At 38.8% G+C, this 21,551-nt stretch overlaps 1 protein-coding gene across 4 annotated transcripts in view; it reads left to right on the top strand.

Annotated features, from left to right (window-relative positions):
• The window catches only part of LOC126273152 (voltage-dependent calcium channel subunit alpha-2/delta-3-like), a 332,649-nt gene that overhangs the window by 181,497 nt on the left and 129,601 nt on the right, over nt 1-21,551 (top strand). For 2 of the 4 annotated variants that reach the window (XM_049976607.1, XM_049976605.1), the window contains exons 9-11: nt 4,533-4,669; nt 16,515-16,655; nt 18,685-18,789. In XM_049976607.1, coding sequence (XP_049832564.1) covers nt 4,533-4,669; nt 16,515-16,655; nt 18,685-18,789 — 383 coding nt within the window. The remainder of the gene's footprint in view (nt 1-4,532; nt 4,670-16,514; nt 16,656-18,684; nt 18,790-21,551) is intronic. The other 2 variants (XM_049976609.1, XM_049976608.1) reach the window with 1 other exon arrangement.

Genomic DNA, 21,551 nt, shown 5'->3' with positions numbered 1-21,551 from the left:
AGGAAAGAAGCTTTCCACAAGAGATAAATTTATTGAATACCTACAACTCCATCTGCGTCCATACTCTGGATTCCACCTTTTCTGTTCCACTCGCAAAGAGAACAAAGGAAAAATGGCTGACTGTATGGCTCTGTATGAGCCCTAATTTCTTTTATCTTATCTTCATGGTCCTTATGAACAATATGTTGGAGCCAACAGAATTGTTCTGCAGTAAGCTTTAAATGCTGGTTCTCTAAATTTTCTCAATAGTATTCCTGGAAAAAAATGTCACCTTCCCTCTGAGGATTCCCATTTGAGTTCCTGAAGCATCTCCGTAACACTCGTGTGTTGTTCAGAATTACCAGCCCACCTCTGAATTGCTTTGATGTCTTCCTTTAATCTGACATGGTATGGATCCCAAGGATGCTACAATATAATGTATTACTTCCTTCGATAAGTTATTTGACACTTTGTAAATATAGTTACTATTTCAATTTTTCTTACCTTTGGCAACTGTAGTAGCTTGACTACCTCCCTAACATGACTAAATGAAGATGTGACAGGACTGTGTTTGAGATTTGTGTTATTAGGATAATCCTTTCATGTTATGTTAAGTTTATTGATAATCATTTTGATCTTACAGCCTACAACTTATTGTATTGTACTAGTATTCGGATTGTCTGATTCACCTTCAATAGTTTTAATGAATGACCATGCGTTTTTGTTCTGCTTTTTTCAAGCCATTATTAAATTGATGTTGTGTCTTTGCTTACACAAATGCAAATGTTTCCTGTGCTGCTTTTAACTAATTTTAAACTGTTCCTTAACTCTATTTCATTCTTTAACTTCCTTCAGGAATTTTAGCAGCAAGAGCTTACTTTTTTAGAATGTCAGATAGAAATTCTGTTCAGCCAGGTATTAAGAATCATATATTTCTGTATTAACTACTCATTCTCAGTTCTGTTGTTTGTTTTAAACTGTATCATGGATTGACATTTATGAAAATCATCGTAGATTACTTACCCAATTAGATTTTTTGAACACACTAGGCTTTATCTTCTTCTTTTTTTTCCTTTTGTGTCTCTACAGAACAGGATGAATTGCAGCTGCATCCTCTGTATGCGCCTCACTTGTTCTTGTTCCCAAATAAGGTAAATTGGTTGACAGGTAAAAAAATTTGGCTGGAATGAGATGGTCGTTATCAAGAAAAGCATATTATAGAGGGCATGATCCTGTTTCTTTTTTTTGTTTTGTTTTGTTTTGTTTTGTTTTGTTTAGTGGACTTAGGAAAAGGGCAGGATGTTTGAAAAATTGTGTATTCTTAAAAAGGAACTATTTTGAAAACACAAATAGTTGGTTTTAGAAAAAAAATAGGCTTTTCATTCCTAAAATAGGTATTTACTGAACCATCCTGAAGCTGACAAAGTTGGTTAATTTCCTCAGAAAGACCATCAGTTCTAAAATTCAGTGAAATGTATGAATTATACTGGCACATGTGAAATTTTAAGTGACGCAGTATTTAGTAACTTGATATTCTTTAAACAAGGAAAATGTGGTTGTTTTCTTGCTCAGTACATTGTTCCTTATCCATCTACAGTGAAACCTTTGAATTATTGCTCTCTAACAGTGCCTCTTGCGAATAAAAATTTCCTATGTCATGTTTTTAGACACTTTCTTTTCTCATTTTATACCAGTGTACTTGCCCACAAGCAACACATGATTTATTCTGTTGAGGCTAAGGAGGTTCTGAGTTTTGCCTAGAGCTCTGAATGTAAATGTGATAAAATTCAAGCTAGGCAAGAGTATGCAAATAGTAATGCAACCTTATGTTGAAAATAACTATGGCTTTCATTATATGGTTTTTATTTGGCACCTGAGTAGGAACATGCATAGCCACCAGTACACTTGAACTATTTACACATACATGCACGTTCACACACACACACACACACACACACACACACACACACACACACACACACACACACAGCTTTATACAATGTTTGTCAAAGTTGAGTTAGAGAAAAGTAAAGTGAAGTTGCATTGCATTAAAAGATGATCTGCTCATCAGTTAAAAATGAATGTAACAACGATATATTCTAAATTATTTATGGGTATAGCAGTGTGACAGAGAACAGCCAATATTCACCACATTTTATAGTAAATGATTTGTGGTATTGTATCTATTTGGGCAGTCATTGCTTGTCTCTTCTTTACAACAGTTGTAGAATAGGGATGGCAGCAAGCCAAGGTGCTGTATGTGTGTGCTGTAGCAGCCATTGTTCAACATTATGGGAATTACAGTGATCTTAAATCTTCCGTAGGATTGATATTTCTCATACTAGAAATTAGTACCTTAGTAGTCAGTTAGTTATGGCAAAATACCTGTCTTTGTATTTGGATGGCTCATCCCATTCTGCACCATATTTATCTCTAGTTAATAGCATGATAATGTTTTAAAGATTAACAGCCGATACTCCTACAGGTTCCTTTTCTCCATTGTGACTCGCAGTTAGGCAAACTTGCCTGTTATTTCATTTTTAGGAGAGACTTAAAGAGCTTTTATCCAGCACATTGAAATGTCCTAATTCCTTATTATTAGCTTTAGTACCAGGTTCAAAACACCATATGCCACTTGATGATTGCTTTGCCCACTACAAAGTTGTCTCAGTAATTCAGATGCTGATCTGGAATAAGAGAGGATAACAGTCGGAAGTTTCTCAATATGTAAAAGCAACTGCTGTACAACCATAAGCTCAACTGCCATAATTATTATTTCCTTAGTCAGCAATAATTACTCACCTCTGTGTCAGCAGTCATTTCCAGTAATCACAATCTTCAATTAGTCAGTGTAGTTGAGCTGTAATGAATACTATAAGGATTTAATGCATCCTATTAAAATTAATCAATGTTTAAAGATATTTTCCCCAAACAAGGGGTGCCAAGTGTAAAGAATATTAGGCTTGGTGGTAAAATGTAGTCTCACAGTAAATATGAATTTGATCCCCACAAGCTACACAGTGGGTTACAGTAAATGAAACTTCTCAGCTTAAAGTTGCACAGGGATTAACAAGCATGATGGATTTTAGCAAGAAATGTTTGCAGTCATGTTCCCTAGCACAACTGGAGGCTACTTGCTTACCTCATGTCTTCTAATGATGTCCCAAATATAGCTTGTGGAATAATTTCATTGTTTGCCATGCAGTTGTGGTCTATAAGTAAATTTCAGAAAGGATAAAAGCATGTATTTACTCAAGGAATGATGTCATGGCAAGTGATGATTCTCCACTTTGCCGATTTCACAGGACTGTATAACCAAAACAGCAGGGTGCTTTCCAATATAGGTTGCTGAATGTTCATAACACAGATGGAAGACAGCCTACCATTTATTCAATCTTCTAAAAGGTGCAGTCACATGCACTGGATTTTATCCAATCATTAGTAATTACTGAAAGCTGCCCTTTGGAAGGTCTTCTATATTCTCTTCCGCTTCTATATTCTCTCTAGTGGAGCATATTTCAGCACCTGAACTTGCATTTTTGACAACCACTACTCTAATTATTGGGAACATGCACATGGCTACTGATGGTCTCCTCCCCACTTTTATTATGTGTATATGTCCTCAGATAAAGGGAACACTGCAACCAGTTAATACCAAAGGACAAATTTGGACTGTGTTAATGTTTGCCTGCACCATTCAACTGTATGAGATTTCTCTGAAAAAATCATTTTTATTTCAGTAGAAGGGAAACTTCATGACAGATGAAAACAGTATGATGGTTTGGGACCTGAACCTGGATACTTGTTCATGGGGAATACTTTTACTGACTCTCAGTTTATCCATACATGACTCACAATCTTCCCTGATAGCTTCTATACTGCCAGTACCTTTCTTCCACTTTCCAGACCATGCAGGAGCTCTCCTGCATAGCTTGCTGGGATAGTACTTCTGGAAGAAAGCATACCATGGAGAAAAGGTTTAGTCACAGTCAGTAAGTTGTTTTCAATTTTGAATCCTGGTCTTGCACACAGTATTAATCTTCCAGAAAGTTTTAAAATGGCCTGCAGTCTGCTGCAGAGTTAGAAATTCATTCTGGAAGTATAAATGATTGGAATTGTTTACACTAAAATAATTAAATTTCAGTAACCATTTGCAATAGACTACTTCCTCATATTACAGATCAGCAGTTGTGCAGAATAGACTACCCTTTATGTTTTGAATTTCTCTTGTTGTGATACATTGAAGGTTGAAAGTTGGTTTCATTCCTGTAATTATGTGTTATGGGAAACCACAAATTAATAATATTAATAAAATGTTAGAAACATTTTACAAATTCAAATTTATCATGGTTACAAGTTACAGGCTATGCTATAGACATATGACTACATTAGTTAGGCCTATATGATTATGAATGCATAATGATATCTTATGAGACACCACGTACTAATTTAATAAGATGTTTTTTGTCTGCTGGTAATATTAGTTTTCAATTTAGTTTTCATTTTGTTTTTAAATTTTATTTGTTGTTGAAATGTTGCACATTTTCAATCAGGTGTATTCAAACACATTCAGAGTCTCAATGAAGTGCGAGAGACGGTGTTTCAGTACATCCCAATAATTGCACAACCATTAGTCTTGCAAGGCGAGATACATCCTGTTGTGTGGACCCATGCAGATGCTGATGTTGAGGTTAGTCAGATGATTCAAGCAACCTAAACTACAGAGTAGCATTTGCTTGTATTCACATAAATTATTTGTTTCTAAATTTACTGTCATATAGTGTTGTGAAAAAAGACATTTTTTTTGTAACTGTAACTGTGTTTCTGGCTTTGGGCCATATGCAACACACACACACACAAAATAAAAGTATAAGAACTTTTGTGTAATTAGCAGCAAGAAAGTTAAAATTATGTATGTGCTGCAGAAAGGAAAAGTTGCCCCCAACCATGGATTACAGCAGAGACAACATGTATGAAGGGAGTCAGAAGTAATGTTAAGAAAAGAGATGGGTGCACCAGAAAACTGAATGTTTAATATTCTTAGGAAAACTTTTGGAAAATGGGAAATTGTTGTAAGAAATAAAAAAATTCAGGTTATGAAACAGTGAACACTGCTTTCATGCTAATTTGTAGTAAGAACATTTTTCTTGTTTCGGTTCACAGTTTGTTTAAAATAGTCAATTTGTTGATTCACATAAACCATAGTGCACAGTAATCTGGTGTTTTGAAGACATCATATCTGTTGTCAGCTCGTGTTATGTTCATGAGGTTACTCATTCATTGCAGTACTTACAGAACACAGTGGGACTGAATGAATATGTTAGTTCTTTTCCTTTTGTTTCATAAATCTAGAAGCTTGTTTTATCTGTACTTCTTCAGTATTGTGACTCTTTTTTACAGTTTAATAATACATATGGAAGTCTCTCAACATGATTAAAAAAGCATTTCCTCACTTTTTTCTGGAATGACTCATCACTGGAAAGTGCAGTTGATTAGAATTGAGAAAGGTGATTACTTACTTGCAGATTAATGGAGAGTGGCACATAGAAATTTAACAGACCAGAAAAAACAATCTGTTTCAAACAGTGGTATTGCTATTTTTCTAGTATAATTACACATTTTCAAAACACTTCAGTGGTGGAGTATAGATGAATAAAGTTAATTATATCTGAGGGAATTAGATTAAGAGATGAGACACTGAAAATAGTAAGCAAGTTTTGCTATTTGGTTAGTAAAATAACTAATGATGGTATAAGTAAAGGTACATTAAAATGTAGATAACAATGACCAGAAAAGCCATCCTGATAAAGAGGAATATCATATCAATAAATATAAATTTAAGTATAGCAAGCCTGTTTTTAAAGTATTTTGCTAGAGTATAGCCTTATAGGGTAGCAAAATGTGGATGACAAACAATATAGACAAGAAGAGAATAGAAGTTTTAGAAGTGTAGTATTTCAGAAGAATACTGAGTGTAAATGAGTAGATGGAATAACTAGTGAAGAGATGAATCGGAGTGGGAAGAAAAGAATTTTATGGCATAACATGACTAAAATAAGAAGGATTTGATATGACAAACACTGAAGCATTAAGGAATAGTTAACTTTGTAATGGGCAGAAGTGTGGGGGAGGTGGGTAAATTATGTAGATGTGTAGAGCAAGGCATGGGTACAGTAAACAGATCCATGTAGATGTAGGATGCAGCAATAGTTAAAGATACAGAGAGACCTGAAAAAGGCAGGCCTGATGGGGAAAGCTGAATCAACCCAGTTTTTGGATTGATGACTAAAATTATATAATGGGAATAATAACCTTGCAGTATTACTGAATGTTTAAAACATAAAAACCTCAATTATAAGTTCTACAGAAAACAATAAATGTGTTAATACAACTGCAGAATAAGTTTAGTTACCTGCGTGTCAACTTTAGCTATGTTACAACATGTATAAACAGCAGTTTTGTGTCAGGTGGAATGGGTGAGAGGAAAAAGATGCGGAGAGGGAGAGGGAGGGGTGGAATGTTGGGTGTCTGATGGCTGGCAAAGGAACAGTGTAGGAATAAGGCAGTGTCACAGATAGGAAACTTCATACATGGCTCATAATCAAGTGGGGGATTGAGTTTGGAAGAAGTGAAGTGAGGTAGAACAGAGGAAAATGGATATCACAAGAAAGAAAAGTGATAGTGTAGATTAATGGAACAATGTAAGGCAAAAGGGAACAGAGAGTAGCAGAGATAGAGGCAGGAAGACTGAGGGACTGTCATATATGTTTTAAGGACGTTTTCTGTCTATGTAATTCAGAGAAGCTTGTACATGGGGGAGGGATGCTGATGCTTGGATCATGACACAACAATTAAAGTGGAGAATGTCGTGCTCAGTGAAATGCTCAACCACTGGCTGGTCTTGGCCACAGTTTGTTGGTCTTCATTCATTTGTGCGGACAACTAGTTGGCATTCTTTCCTACATAATAGTTAACAACAGAGTTGGAATACGACCTGACAACTTACAACTTTAACAGATGCCCTTGCCTCTTTTAGGGTAGGAAATGTATGTGACAGGACTGAAGGAGGACATTGTATGAAAGCTCAGCAATATTTCAATCCTTTCGTTATGCCTGGCGACCAGTCAGCACCTCAGATACATTGAGTGTGTTTACTCCTTGCCTTATTTAAATTTCTGCCCATCTTCCAGTATTAAGTTAAACAGAAACTGCTTGAAAAAGAGTAGTGACAAACTTTCCTAAGCATCTGATGAAGTATACTGTAATCATAAAGTTTACAATACATTGTTGCTATATTGACACACATGTCAAACCTATTTTCGGTTTTGTGAACATTTTGGAATAAAGATAAAACATTATCAGTAAAAAGTGTTTGTCAAGAACTGCAAAAAGAACACATTACAACACTGCAGTGAAACCAAAACGCCTCTATGCAAGTGAGTGTCTAACACTGTAATGTAGGCACAGTAAAAGAATTATTGCCAAGACAAATTTAAGTTCAATAAGTAGCTTAGAGGCCTGGAAATTAAGAAACCACAATGAAATAAATCAGTACATAGAAGACTGATATATTTTGAGCATTTTTACAGAATGCAGGACAGTAGGCGAACAAATAGATTTTGAAGCATTTTTGGGACAAGAAATTAACATCAAGCTGGATCAGAGAAGTTAGATTTAATTATATAAAACATAAACTACATGTGCACTGCAGCTTAAAAATGTATTCATTTTTAAAGAGAGCAGTTGTTCACTGTTAAGTTTGCAGATATACAATGATAACAATACAGATATATACAGAAATACTTATAATTCTAAGGGTCTTGGCAAATGTCAATAGCGACTTGTCATAGTTAGCCAAAATGACTCATTCTTGTTAAACAAAACTGCAGCAGCTGCTGAATAATCCTTTTGTTCATCCAACTTATTTTGCTGCCCTTAAGTTCCATCATCAGGTACATCTGACTAAAAAAAACAGAGATTGGAGGAAAATTTTAAAAATTTTGTCAAGAGGTCCTAGTGAAATCAATTCTGTAACTTCAATGATGTTTACATATTATGTATATAAACTGCACAATAAACATCAAGAGATCAAGCATTTTGGGTACACAGTAAGTAGAATACTCACATTCAAATCATTTAAAATGAAACATGGAGATTATTGGATACCTCCATCACTCTCTGTCAAGTTGTATTAAAACATCCTTAAAAGGAATGGCAGTCAAAGTACAAGTGGTGAAATGAAGAAGATGGCCTTGGTAAATGTCTCAAATTATAGAAAGAAACATGTAGGATAATATAATAAAAGGATGTCAAACTGGACCAAGGGCTGGATAAAACTCATAAAGTCTGTTAAATCATGCTCACCCAAGGATAAATATTCAACAGCTGCCACAGTTTTGTTTAGCAAGAAAGCATCCTTACAGCTGTGGTTGCCTATGATATAAAATGTGTTGTCAAAAGACTCGGTTATGTTCAACCAGATAATGATGCTGAAATTAGTTGCTGAAAAAACTGAAATCATATATTATAGCAGAAACATAGGTACTTTGAGAAAAGCCACTGTTCATCCTCAAACACTACTCAACTACTATTTTTGTTTACCTTGTATCTTTACGCAGAACTCGATCAGCCTTCTATATGCTGGGAAAATTAAAAACCTGTTTAATATGAACATTGATATTGATTGGAATTTACATTGTCCAGGTCAAATATTCTAATAAATTGTAACAAGATGGGCTAATAAGGTATTCTTTTGCTGTGTTTTTGAATATTCAGATTCGCAATTTTATGTCTGATGCCTGTTGTCAGCTTGTCATACACTATTGCACTAGAATATGAAACTCTATTTTGAGCCCTAGACTGGGATGCATAGCCTATATGAAAGTTATTTTTGTTTAATAATATTGTATGTATGAATTTTGTGGTACATCCTAAAATAATCTTACTGTTGATCACAAATAGCATCAAGAAGTAAGTGTATTGCAATGCAAATGTAAAAATTCCAAAGAGCCTGGAGGCTTCTGTAAGATGTTTGGTTATCAACTTTACATAATATTCTTACTGCGCCCTTCTGTAGGATAAATACATTATGACCTTTACTGCATTGTTACAGTAGTTCATGTTGCAGGACAGTACTGAGAGAAAAAGTGCAAATCACGTGAGCAGTCTTGTCTTCACATCACTACCACGGGCAAGATTCTCAAGTGCAAAGCAAGATTCACTTATAAATTTGACAGTGCAACTGCAATTTATCATCACATGTTTTCTTGGAAACATTACACATGGAGTTTCATGTAGTGATGCCCACTGATCTATACTTCTGATAATGTCATTTTGATTTATTTGGAATTGCATAATATGAGTCTTCTTAAAAGAGAAATTGCTTGCTGTGAAACAGCTGTAAGCCTATTCTACTTTCCTGCTGACTGTGGTATGGGTGTAGTTGAGCTCCGTACCAGTGTACTTGTACCATCAAGAGACAATTTCCCTGGTAAATCATTTGTAATTATAGGCTATTAACTAGAGTGGGTTAAGTATTTAACTTTGCAGGACACCAAGCTTGATGTTTCCCTATCAAAAATTTACTTTTATTCCTGTGATGTCATTTGTTTATGGTGACACTCAGTTTTCTACTGTGGAGATTTTACACCATCCATTGAGGGGGAATGTCTTATATACTTCAATATTGTACTTTTTGCCAGTAGAATATTATGATTTACACAACTGAAAGCCTTGGCAAGTACACAGAAAATGCCAGTTGGATAATTGTTATTTAGTTCTACCAGAGTTGAGTTCATGAGATAATGTATTGCTTTCTGAATGTAGAGAATCCTTCACAAAATTCAAACTGGTCCATTGTTGAAAGGTTATTTTCAGAAGGGAGGTTCAATATTCTGTTAAAAGCTAGCTTCTCAAAAATTTTTGAGAAGATCAGGAGGAGGCAGATGTGTTGTCTGTAATTAGAGATCTTGTTATAACCTTTAATCACGAATAATTGCGTGGATATTCAAACACACTCACTTAGAAACAATAGCTGGTTACATGATAACAACTCGGTATCTTTTATTCGACTGCCGTGCCATGACATGCTGCTGGCAACGTTCGTAGCTAGGTGGCGCTCTCGCGCTCAACCAAATTGCGGAGCGCGTATATCGCCATTTGCGCGTACTGTCGTGGCGGCACTGTTAAATGTCATGGCACTGTCACAACACTTTTCCCCCCTTGAAAAAACACTCACTTCCTTGGAGACATGGACAGTGTGGAGACATCCATGGCCTCTTGTGAGGCCCCGAGAAGATCCCGCAGAGAGACACGAGAGTATGGTCGAAAATGTCCAGGATGGAAACTCGTGGGTGGAACATGCCTACTGGATGACATGATGGGTGAAAACTCCAGAGCAGAGCAGCATCCATAGGTGTCGTGGACCTGGGGGTGTACTCCAGCGAGATGGGTCCCAGAGAAGGCGGTGTCGCGGCTGGGGCCGGTTCTGGCGTACTTGGAAGCGGTAGCGACGTCGGCTGCATCAACACGTATGGTAGATTGGCAGCAGCGACAGGACTGGCTTCTCGGGCTGGTGGAGGTGAAGGAAGGGGCGTGGCCACCACTCATGGGCGCATCTGGTCGTAATGAGGAACAACCATGCCGTCGTCCGTACATACGTATTTCATGAAGCCGGCGGCCGCGAAGAGCCTTGACCACCCCTGTGATCCATTTAGGGGGAGATCCATACCCTCTTGCCGACACGTCAGCGCCCACCAAGTATTTTCCTGCACTGGGGGACACAGCACAAGGCCTGACAGGGTGAAGCAGGTGCAGTAGAGTGCTCGGTTGGCGGCCATGCATGAGTTCAGCAGGGCTGCGATCACCCAGAGGCGTGAAGCAATAAGAACTCAGAAATTGCAGCAGAGCATCATCTGTGGAAAAATCACAAAGGAATTTTTTCATCTGGCTTTTGAAAGTGCGGACAAGTCGCTCGACCTCCCCATTCGATTGCGGATGGGAGGGCGGTGCTGTAACATGATGAATCCCTTGTCCAGTACAAAAATCACAAAAGGCCTGTGAAGAGAACTGAGGGCCATCGTCCGTGACGATCATGGACGGAAGACCTAGCGCAAAGATTTTTGATAAAGCCAGCGTCATCGCCGCAATGGTGGGCGACGGACATCGAACAACAAACGGAAACTTCGAGAAGGCATCAATTAACAGTAGCCAATAAGTACCGAGGAAGGGGCCGGCAAAGTCAGCGTGCACCCGTTCCCATGGCTGCGCCAGATCAGGCCATGGAGAGGGTATTGTATGAGGTACAGCCAGTTGTTGAGCACACTGACCTCACGCAGCAACCATGTGGGCGATGTCCGAATCAATACCGAGCCAATAAACGTGCCTGCAAGCCAGGGACTTAGTCCGAGAAATACCCCAATGGCCTTCATGCAACAGTTTGAGAACATCTTTCCGAAGAGAGGCTGGCACCAAGACTTGTGGAAATGCGCCATCCGTGGCCAGAAGAAGAACACCACCACGAACAGACAGACGAAGGTGCAAGGCATGGTAGTTGCGAAGGGGTCCGATGCCCGGCCCTTGGTCCTGTCCGGCCAACCCTGTTGAACAAAACCGATCACCTGACGCAGGACCGGGTCCCGCGCAGTAGCTGACGTGACCTGCGAACCTGTAAGTGGAAAACCCTCGACCGCACGACATTCTTCCTCATCAATGTGGAAACAGAGTAGTTGATCACGATCGAAAACCGAGTCGGGGCCCATCGGCAATTGCGACAATGCATCAGCATTGGCATGCTGGGCTGTGGGGCGATAGTGAATCTCATAGTGAAAACGAGACAAGTATAAGGCAAGACAAGGTGCCGACTGTAAATGAGCCTTCAGGCGGACAAAAGCCTGCTCACACTTTTCGGACCAACAGAAAGGGACGTTTTTGTGTTACAGCTGATGCAGAGGATGAGCTACCGCCGCCACAGATGGAATTAATTTGTGATAATAAGCAATCTTGCATAGAGATGCCTGAAGTTCTTTGACTACGGACGGCTGGGGTAGAGCGTTAATGGCTGCAATGTTCTGACGTAGAGGACGTACACCCTCACGGGACAAGTGGAAACCAAGATATACAATGGAGGGTTGGAAGAACTGTGACTTGTCCAGATTGCACCTCAACCCAGTCGAATTCAAAACTTGAAACAGTGAACACAAATTGCGAAGGTGCTCCTCAGTGGAGGCCCCCGTGACAACAATGTCATCCAGATAGTTTATGCAGCCAGGAACGGAAGCCGTGAGCTGTTACAAAAACCGCTGAAAAATGGCCGGTGCGCTAGCGACACCAAATGGTAACCGCTGGTACTGATACAACCCACAAGGAGTGTTGATGACAAGAAATTCCTTGGAAGAAGCATCCAACGGCAACTGATGGTACGCCTCCGATATCAAGTTTGGAAAAGAACTGGCCCCCAGCGAGCTTGGTAAATAACTCCTCAGGACTGTGAAGAGGATAAGTGTCAATGAGGCTCTGAGCGTTGACAGTGGCTTTAAAATCACCACACAATCGCAGTCTCCCATTTGGTTTAGAAACCACGACGATTGGCAATGCCCAGTCGCTGGAGGTAATAGGAAGGAGAATCCCTGAAGCTGTTAACCTTTCTATCTCAGCCTTGATATGTGCACCCAACACCACCGGAATAGGGCGCGCCGGAAAAAACTTAGGGCAAGCTGTAGGTTTAAGAGTAATGTGGGCTTCAAAATCCTTTGCACGACCCAGACCAGCAGAGAACACGGACGAAAACTCAGAACACAATCCATCCAGCTGTTGATACGGAATATCCTCAGATATGAGGTGCACATCATCATCAATGGAGAACCCGAACAACTGGAAAGCATCATAACCGAACAGGTTTTCAGTGCCCGCATGATCCACCACATAAAACGTGAGGGGCCTAACAACAGACTTGTAGGCAGTGGAAGCATCAAACTGGCCAATGATAGGAATTTTCTGTTTATTGTAAGTTCTCAGATTTCGCGTAACTGGAGACAAGGGAGGGGAGCCCAACTCCAAATATGTGCAAGAATTAATGAGAGTTACTGCAGAGCCAGTGTCCACTTGCATGCGAATGTCTTTATCCAGAACACAAACAGTAACAAACAACTTATTTGTTTGAGAAAGCACACAGTTAACATCCATGTCCGATGCCTCGTCCGCATTGACAGGTACTTTAGGGGACTGACACACGAAGCAATGTGGCCTTTTTTCGTACATGAATTACACATGGCCCAACGTTTTGGACACATGACCCTGTCATGCTGTACGAAACATCGGGGACAAGAAGGAAGTGTGGAACGAACCTGCTTCTGTGGTTACTGTTTTCGCTGTGAGCGCTGAGGCCCAACGCGATGTTGCTTACGTGAGTGAACCATCGCCACATCTTCGTTCTCCTGTGAAACAGGCAAATTGCCTGTGTCGAAAGTTGACTGTACAGTGCTTACATCACACCACACGTCTATTTGCGCGCCAGCAGTGTGATACACTTCATAGGATTGAGCGATGCTTAGAGCTTCCGGCAACGACGGGTTTGGCAGTTGTAGGGCACGTTGCCGAACTTCTCTATCAGGAGCAAGCCGTAGAATGGCATTTCCTACTCAGACCATGTAGTTCTGTCGCCCAAGCCCGGTAAGATTGATGGGGCTGTTTACGACACCGGTAGAACACCACATGGGCGGCAACGACGTGGGTGTTTTTTTGATAATAGTTAGACAATAAGTCATACATTTCTTGGAAGGACAGAGAGGCAGATTCCCGCAGAGGGGCTAACTGAGATAGCAGCTGATAGATCCGTGGGGAAATCCAAGATAGAAATAACGACTTACACATAGGAGCGTCGACAATGCTGAAAGCCAAGAAGTGTTGCCGCAAACGCTTCTCATAATCCTCCCAGCCTTCAGTGGTCTCGTCGTAAGGAGGGAATGGAGGCGGAGGAGAGGAAGACAGACGATGAGTAAGTGACGTCGACAACGCCTGAATAGCAGCTGTCAGCTGTGTTTGTTGCGCCTGAATAGCAGCCGTCAGCTGTGTTTGTTGTTCAATGAGCGCTTGCATAAGCTGTTCCATGTCTGCCCCGTCACGAACACACAAATCCACAATGCAGTGAAAATATCCGACCTTGTCGCCAAAAAGTGTTATAATCTTTAATCACCAATAATTGCATGGATTACTTAGAAACAATAGCTGGTTACATGATAACAACTCGGTATCTCTTATTCGACTGCTGTGCCATGACATGCGGCCAGTGCCGTTCGCAGCCAGGTGGTGCTCCCGTGCTCAGCCGAGTTGCAGAGCGCCTCTATCGCCGTTTGCGCGTAGTGTCGTGGCAGCACTGTTAAATGTCGTGGCACTGTCACAACAAATCTCTTGCTCCAGTCTTATGAATTGGTTTTACCATTGTGTAATTCAGTCTTTCAGTAACTATACTTGACTCATTAACTGATTACAAAGGTAAGTGCAGGCTTAGAGTTTGTCTATCAAGGAAGCACAAAATTTCAGTACTTTTTGAAATTTCATAGCTAGAAGAGTTACTTTTTTCAGTGACATGATGTTTCTGATTTCTATGATGGGCAGTTTGGGATAACTGTTATATATTGGTGGAGGCTGCAATACACGCGGAACTAAATGTAATGGTTTCAGTGGTCGATTTTTCCTCCCTGTGTTGTCAGTTAACATGAAGAGTTCTACATCTACATTTACATTCATACTCCACAAGCCACCCAATGGTGTGTGGTGGAGGGCACTTTACGTGCCACTGTCATTACCTCCCTTTTCTGTTCCAGTCGCGTATGGTTCACGGGAAGAACGACTGTCTGAAAGCCTCCGTGCGCGCTCGAATCTCTCTAATTTTACATTCGTGATCTCCACGGGAGGTATAAGTAGGGGGAAGCAGTATATTCGATACCTCATCCAGAAACGCACCCTCTCGAAACCTGGCGAGCAAGCTACACTGTGATGCAGAGTGCCTCTCTTGCAGAGTCTGCCACTTGAGTTTGCTAAACATCTCCGTAACGCTATCACGGTTACCAAATAACCCTGTGACGAAACGCGCCGCTCTTCTTTGGATCTTCTCTATCTCCTCCATCAACCCGATCTGGTACAGATCCCACACTGATGAGCAATACTCAAGTATAGGTCAAAACAGTGTTTTGTAAGCCCCTCCTTTGTTGATGAACTACATTATCTAAGGACTCTCCCAATGAATCTCAACCTGGTACCCTCCTTACCAACAATTATTTTTATACGATCATTCCATTTCAAATCGTTCCGCACGCATACTCCCAGATATGTAACAGAAGTAACTGCTACCAGTGTTCGTTTCGCTATCATATAATCATACAATAAAGGATCCTTCTTTCTATGTATTCGCAATACATTACATTTGTCTATGTTAAGGGTCAGTTGCCACTCCCTACACCAAGTGCCTATCCGCTGCAGATCTTCCTGCATTTCGCTACAATTTTCTAATGCTGCAACTTCTCTGTATACTACAGCATCATCCGCGAAAAGCCACATGGAACTTCCAACACTATCTACTAGGTCATTTATATATATTGTGAAAAGCAATGGTCCCATAACACTCCCCTGTGGCACGCCAGAGGTTACTTTAACGTCTGTAGACATCTCTCCATTGATAACAACATACTGTGTTCTGTTTGCTAAAAATTCTTCAATCCAGCCACACAGCTGGTCTGATATTCCGTAGGATCTTACTTTGTTTATCAGGCGACAGTGCGGAACTGTATCAAATGCCTTCCGGAAGTCTAGGAAAATAGCATCTACCTGGGAGCCTGTATCTAATAATTTCTGGGTCTCATGAACAAATAAAGCGATTTGGGTCTCACATGATCGCTGTTTCCAGAATCCATGTTGATTCCTACAGAGTAGATTCTGGGTTTCCAAAAACGACGTGATACTCGAGCAAAAAACATGTTCTAAAATTCTTCAACAGATCGACATCAGAGATATAGGTCTATAGTTTTGCGCATCTGCTCGACGACCCTTTTTGAAGACTGGGACTACCTGACCTCTTTTCCAATCATTTGGAACCTTCCGTTCCTCTAGAGACTTGCGGTACACGGCTGTTAGAAGGGGGGCAAGTTCTTTTGCGTACTCTGTGTAGAATCGAATTGGTATTCCGTCAGGTCCAGTGGACTTTCCTCTGTTGAGTGATTTCAGTTGCTTTTCTATAACAGAGTTTAGTGGCTAATGATTTGATGGTAACAGCATCTGTCTTGCTTCTACTATCATCAGAGTGTTTCACTGTGCTGTAAGTCAGATGGAAGATCCTTCATTAAACAATTTGTGATTAGGGTTGTTTCCTCGCTAAGTAACACAAAATTAACATTTTCATTTTACCAGTGAAAATGCTAAACTATGATTTGTGAATATATTTTAATTAATTCTATATTTTATTTTATCTTATAAAAATTATACTCAGTTAGACACAAAAATAATTACAGTTATGAGACAATTATTTAGAGTGCTTTTTACAGGATCCAAAGCTAGCAAAATGGCTATTTGATGTGATGGAAAATTTAGAACAGAAAGAAAAGCTAGATAAACATTTCCGAAATAAAGAACTGTATTTCAGCCAACGTGAGGAGGACAATGTTTATAAGCAGACTGTAGTCAAGGTATTGGTTGTGTCCCCTGTTTTCTTCCACCTTGAAAGTGTGAACCCTTACCCAACTTACTGCCCTGTAAATACCCCTCACTTGTAAAATTTCTGGAATGAATAGACAAAAAAGCAGTAGTATGGATGATGGTTTTGTATATGTATATTTAGCACTTTTATCAGGAACTGAATTCTATACTAATGTAGGTAAGTAAAAAAAGAAAAGTGAAATGGGAATAAATCTTGTACAGTAGAAGAATGTGTGTCAGCACATTGACTGAACCTCTGTTTTTGAAGTGTCCAGGTAATTGATGTTCATTTATGTAAATTTATTTTGGCATTGTAGACTATTACTTTGAAATGTGTGAGCTGTTTCATTTGTTACAATTGATATCAATGTAGAATTAGTTTTAAAATCAAATGCACATCAATGTCATTCCTAATTGGTACAAAATTTATGTTCATCCATTAATATACTCTGGAATGATGTATGAAACATAACATTCTTATTTAAAATAAAGAAAGTTGTTATGTTCTTGGTACCAGACTATTGGTACAGGGTCTCAAAGTTTCATTAGTGTGCTGTAAAAAGGCTAGACTGGCGTAGGAGCAGATTACCAATCTATAACATTCTTCCTCCAGAAATCTCAATCTGCACAGAATTTTGTACATCATTTCCCATATTGCTTAATTATGGCTGTTACTTCATTAAGAATGTTACAAAATTTGAAAGTGGCATAATATTTATCTATGAGTATGCCAGAGATTGATCAGATTGGCAGTAAAATATTGAGACCAAAGAAGTTTTGCAACCTGGTAGACAAAGCATCTAGTCTGTAAAATTGTAACTGAAAAAGAATGATAGAAAAAAACCTCTGAGATAAAGAAATAAAATGAAGTATTTGCAACAAATATAGAATGATTGTATGAGTCTGAGAGTTACCATTGACTTACATGAATCAGTAACATATATAAGTGTTCTCCTACTTTCATATAAGAAAGATTAGCCTTCTTGTTCAAAGTCTGTTACCTTAAGGATTTTACTATTTATTTTTGAGAGAATGTTTTGTTTCATGATAGTGCATGACAACACTAAGTGTACCCCAGCTTGCTTTAAATTTAGTTTTTTGTTGCCTATTAAAATGCGTGAAGCTAACATCCTATCCTTGCTCTTAACTAAATACAAAAGATTTGTTTTTCTTTCAGACCATGTTTGTTTTTTTAGCTTTTCTGACAAAGAAATGCCTTTTTCTAGCTAATAAGATTATTTATTTTATTTTGAAAGAAAGATAGGGCTTCATATACGGGTACTAGCTGCAATGAGAGGGCATGGATAGACATAATAAAATAGTTGCTTAAGCTGTTGCTGCCAAAGAATTTGCTTTAGCACCTGGTTACCTGCAGTTTTATAGTAATCTTATATGGAAATGGAAATGAGCGTATGGCATCGTTAGCCGGGGGACCTCATTCGGGGAAGTTCGGCCACCAAGTGCAAGTCTTATTTCATTTGATGCCACATTGGGCGACTTGTGTGCCTGTGATGAGGATGAAATGATGATGAGGACAACACAACACCCAGTCCATGAGCAGAGAAAACCTCCAACCCAGTGAGGAATCAAATCTGGGCCCACTTGCATGGAAGGCAAGCACATTACCACCCAGCTAAGCAGGCAGACTATCTAATATGTAAAGAGATCTAGAGATACTAAGTATGTTAAAGTCTGTTTCCAGTCAGTATATCCCTCTCACCAATTATTGTATCAGCTGTCATGTGAAGCACTATCTTCAATTATTTGTTCTGTTTCTTCTGTTACTGTTGTTATCAGTGCAATAATTACTAAGCATTAGGGAAGCATATTTTTTAAAAAAATTGCGTTTTTATTTTTACTGCAGTAGCTTTTTGCATCATTTATTCGAATAACTATTTCCAACTCTTGAGTCCTTAATGGAAGGAATATTGTTTTCTCTGATGTATTACTATTGTTTGAGACTCTGCTAAATTAAGTAAACATTGTGCCAAATAACAAAAGTTCCTCTTTATGTTTCAGAAAGTATGGGAACCAGATGAAATCAAATTCCAGGAATACCATCTTGTTACCTCAGTGTCTGTTCCAGCATTTGAAAGAAGAATGGAGTATACAACAGATAACAAGGTTTGTTTGTGAAGTTGTCATAACAGTAATTTTTCAATAAACATTTTTTTCCTCTCTTCGTGATTCTTAAGGCTCCATTCGTCACTTAAGAACACTCTTTGCCAGTACTGAATTTCTCAATCATGCAATACTTCTAATACTAACATCTGCTTTCATTAGGTCTTTTTGTCTGTTAGGACCACTTCTTCTGATAGCTGTTTAAAATGTAACTACATGAACTCTGCATCTCAGCCTATTAGTTTCTAAAAGACTGCAAAAAGTAAAAAAAAAAAAAAAGAATGAACTTGGGAATCTTAGGAAAAAGAAAGGCGCAGTGGAATACTGGGCATGCAGTCTCCCTGTGTGTGGCATGGTAGTGCTCAGTGCTTGTCCAGTAGCTGGGATTCTTGTTTTTTTGTATTGTTAAGAGCTAATGGCATCTAAAATAAATCAGTTCTCATTTTTATTTCCATGTTTTCATTCTTTGTGGTAATTTTATTAGTGTAGAATTTGAGTAACCTGCAAGTCCAACTGTGGTGTAGTTTGATCTCATGTTTTGGCTGCTCATAGTTTTTAGTTTTATTTTCTTGTTTTAGTACTTTCTTTTGTGTTGTTATATAATTGTGTGTTGTGGAAATGTATATGACTGTGCTTGTTAGAGTGCCATGCATAGTGACAAGCTGGCTGTTATCTGAGGAAGGGAAGTGTTTGCAGTTAACTCTTCTTCCTCGGAGTCACTTAACTGCTGTTTGACAACTGGTTAGTAAGAATATGCAGTGCAAGAGAGTAAGAAGGTAAAAGGGTAGGAAGTGGAACAATGATAGTTAACCATGAAAAGTTAAAACTATTTGCCCATCTGGAATCCAAACACAAGCCTCTGTCTTTCTCAAAGACAGTGCAGAGCCAGATACCACTTCTGAGCATACTTCATGGACTAATTCAAAGTGTCAGATAGTCATAGAGTGCTTCTGTTTCTTTGAAAACTGTACACAGTCTCTTCCACAATGCTGAGAGCGTGGCATTTTCGAATAAAAAGGGGTGTAATAGGAAGTTATGACCTGTCAAAATCGAGGATTGAGAGTCAATTTCCAGCCTATCATACAGATTTAACTTTTCGCATACAATCATCACAATGAATACTCTCATTAGAGAAAATAATTCTCAGCTATCGATCACTGACATGTTCCATAACAGGTAAACAGTTAAAGGCTCCTAATGAATGTCATGAATGTCTGTAAGTGGTGTTTTTTATAAAATGTTCGTATGTGCTGTGTTTAAAATTTGTCCACGTGAATACTACCTATCTGTGAGTACTGCCGATTTGTTGGGTAGAGAGAGAGAGAGAGGGAGGTAGTTTTCAGTTGAAAGTTGGGTTATTGAGGCCACATGCAGATTAATATTGAAAAATCTGGAAGGACAAGGTTGGGCAAATGATATTCGCATTCCAACAGGCTCACGATTTCCCATTACGCTGAAGCACTCAATACAATATCCTTGACAATTGGCTCATGTGTCACTAATGCAAGAATTATGCAAGAAACTACGAACTAGCCTCTACAACAATCTTTTGGTCTGCTTAAAATCTGACAATTTTGTGTAACACAGGAGGAAATAACACTAAATTCTATCATCCTACAAACTCCTGTTGTATTTGAACAAGTCTGCAAGATCAATATTTTATTTGATTATGAGAGACTGTAATGTTTTACTAAGTGGGTTGCACATGAGAAATTCGGTTACTGTTCATGTGTTAGAATACGAGGTAAAAACATTACCACCTTTTAATCAGCTTTAGAACATAATGGTGCCATTCAGATGAAATCATATTAAATTGACTATAACTGTCATGAGAATAAATTACAGCAGTAAGACCTGGCTTGGAGATTGTACCAACAGACTTCAGTAGATCACAGGACAAGGGAAAGTTTCAGAATTTGACTGAATCGTGACTGCAATCCTTTATGTATTAGTTGCTGTTGTTACTTCTGGATGATATTGCAGTCCACTTTCACAATTGTTCAAGTACAGTGCTACAGGAGGATGGGGGGTGGGAATAGTTATACAGTACCAGCTTGGCTGAAAACTACATGATTAGATTAGATTAGATTAATACTTGTTTCATAGATCATGAATACGACCCTTCGTAATGATGTGGAACTTGTCAGGTTAATGAAAGATGTCTGTACAAGATATTACATTACACAAAATATTGCATGACACTAATGCTTAAGTTAGTTTTTTTCCCTCCCTTAATTTATATCTAAAAATTCAGCCAATGAGTAGAAGGAGTTGTCATCTAGAAATTCTTCTAATTTATTTTTAAATGTTGGTTGACTATCTGTCAGGCTTTTGATGCTGTTTGGTAGGTGACCAAAGACTTTTGTGGCAGCATAATTTACCCCCTTCTGTGCCAAAGTCAGATTTAACCCTGCATAGTGAAGATCATCCTTTCTCCTGGTGTTATAGCTATGCACACTGCTATTGCTTTTGAACTGGCTGGATTATTAACAACAAATTTCATAAGTGAATATATATATTGTGAGGTTACTGTGAGGATCTCTAGATCCTTAAATAGATGTCTGCAAGATGACCGTGGGTGGGCTCCAGCAATTATTCTGATTACACGTTTTTGAGCAATGAATACTTTTCTACTCAACGATGAATTACCCCAGAATATGATACTATATGAAAGCAGTAAATGAAAGTAGGCATAGTAAGCTATTTACTGAGATTCTTATTACCAAAATTTGCAATAACCCTAATAGCATATGTAGCCGAACTCA

This window comes from Schistocerca gregaria, chromosome 5 (assembly GCF_023897955.1).
Source record: "Schistocerca gregaria isolate iqSchGreg1 chromosome 5, iqSchGreg1.2, whole genome shotgun sequence".
Classification (NCBI taxonomy): domain Eukaryota; kingdom Metazoa; phylum Arthropoda; class Insecta; order Orthoptera; family Acrididae; genus Schistocerca; species Schistocerca gregaria.
This window is presented reverse-complemented; position numbering and strand designations above follow the sequence as displayed.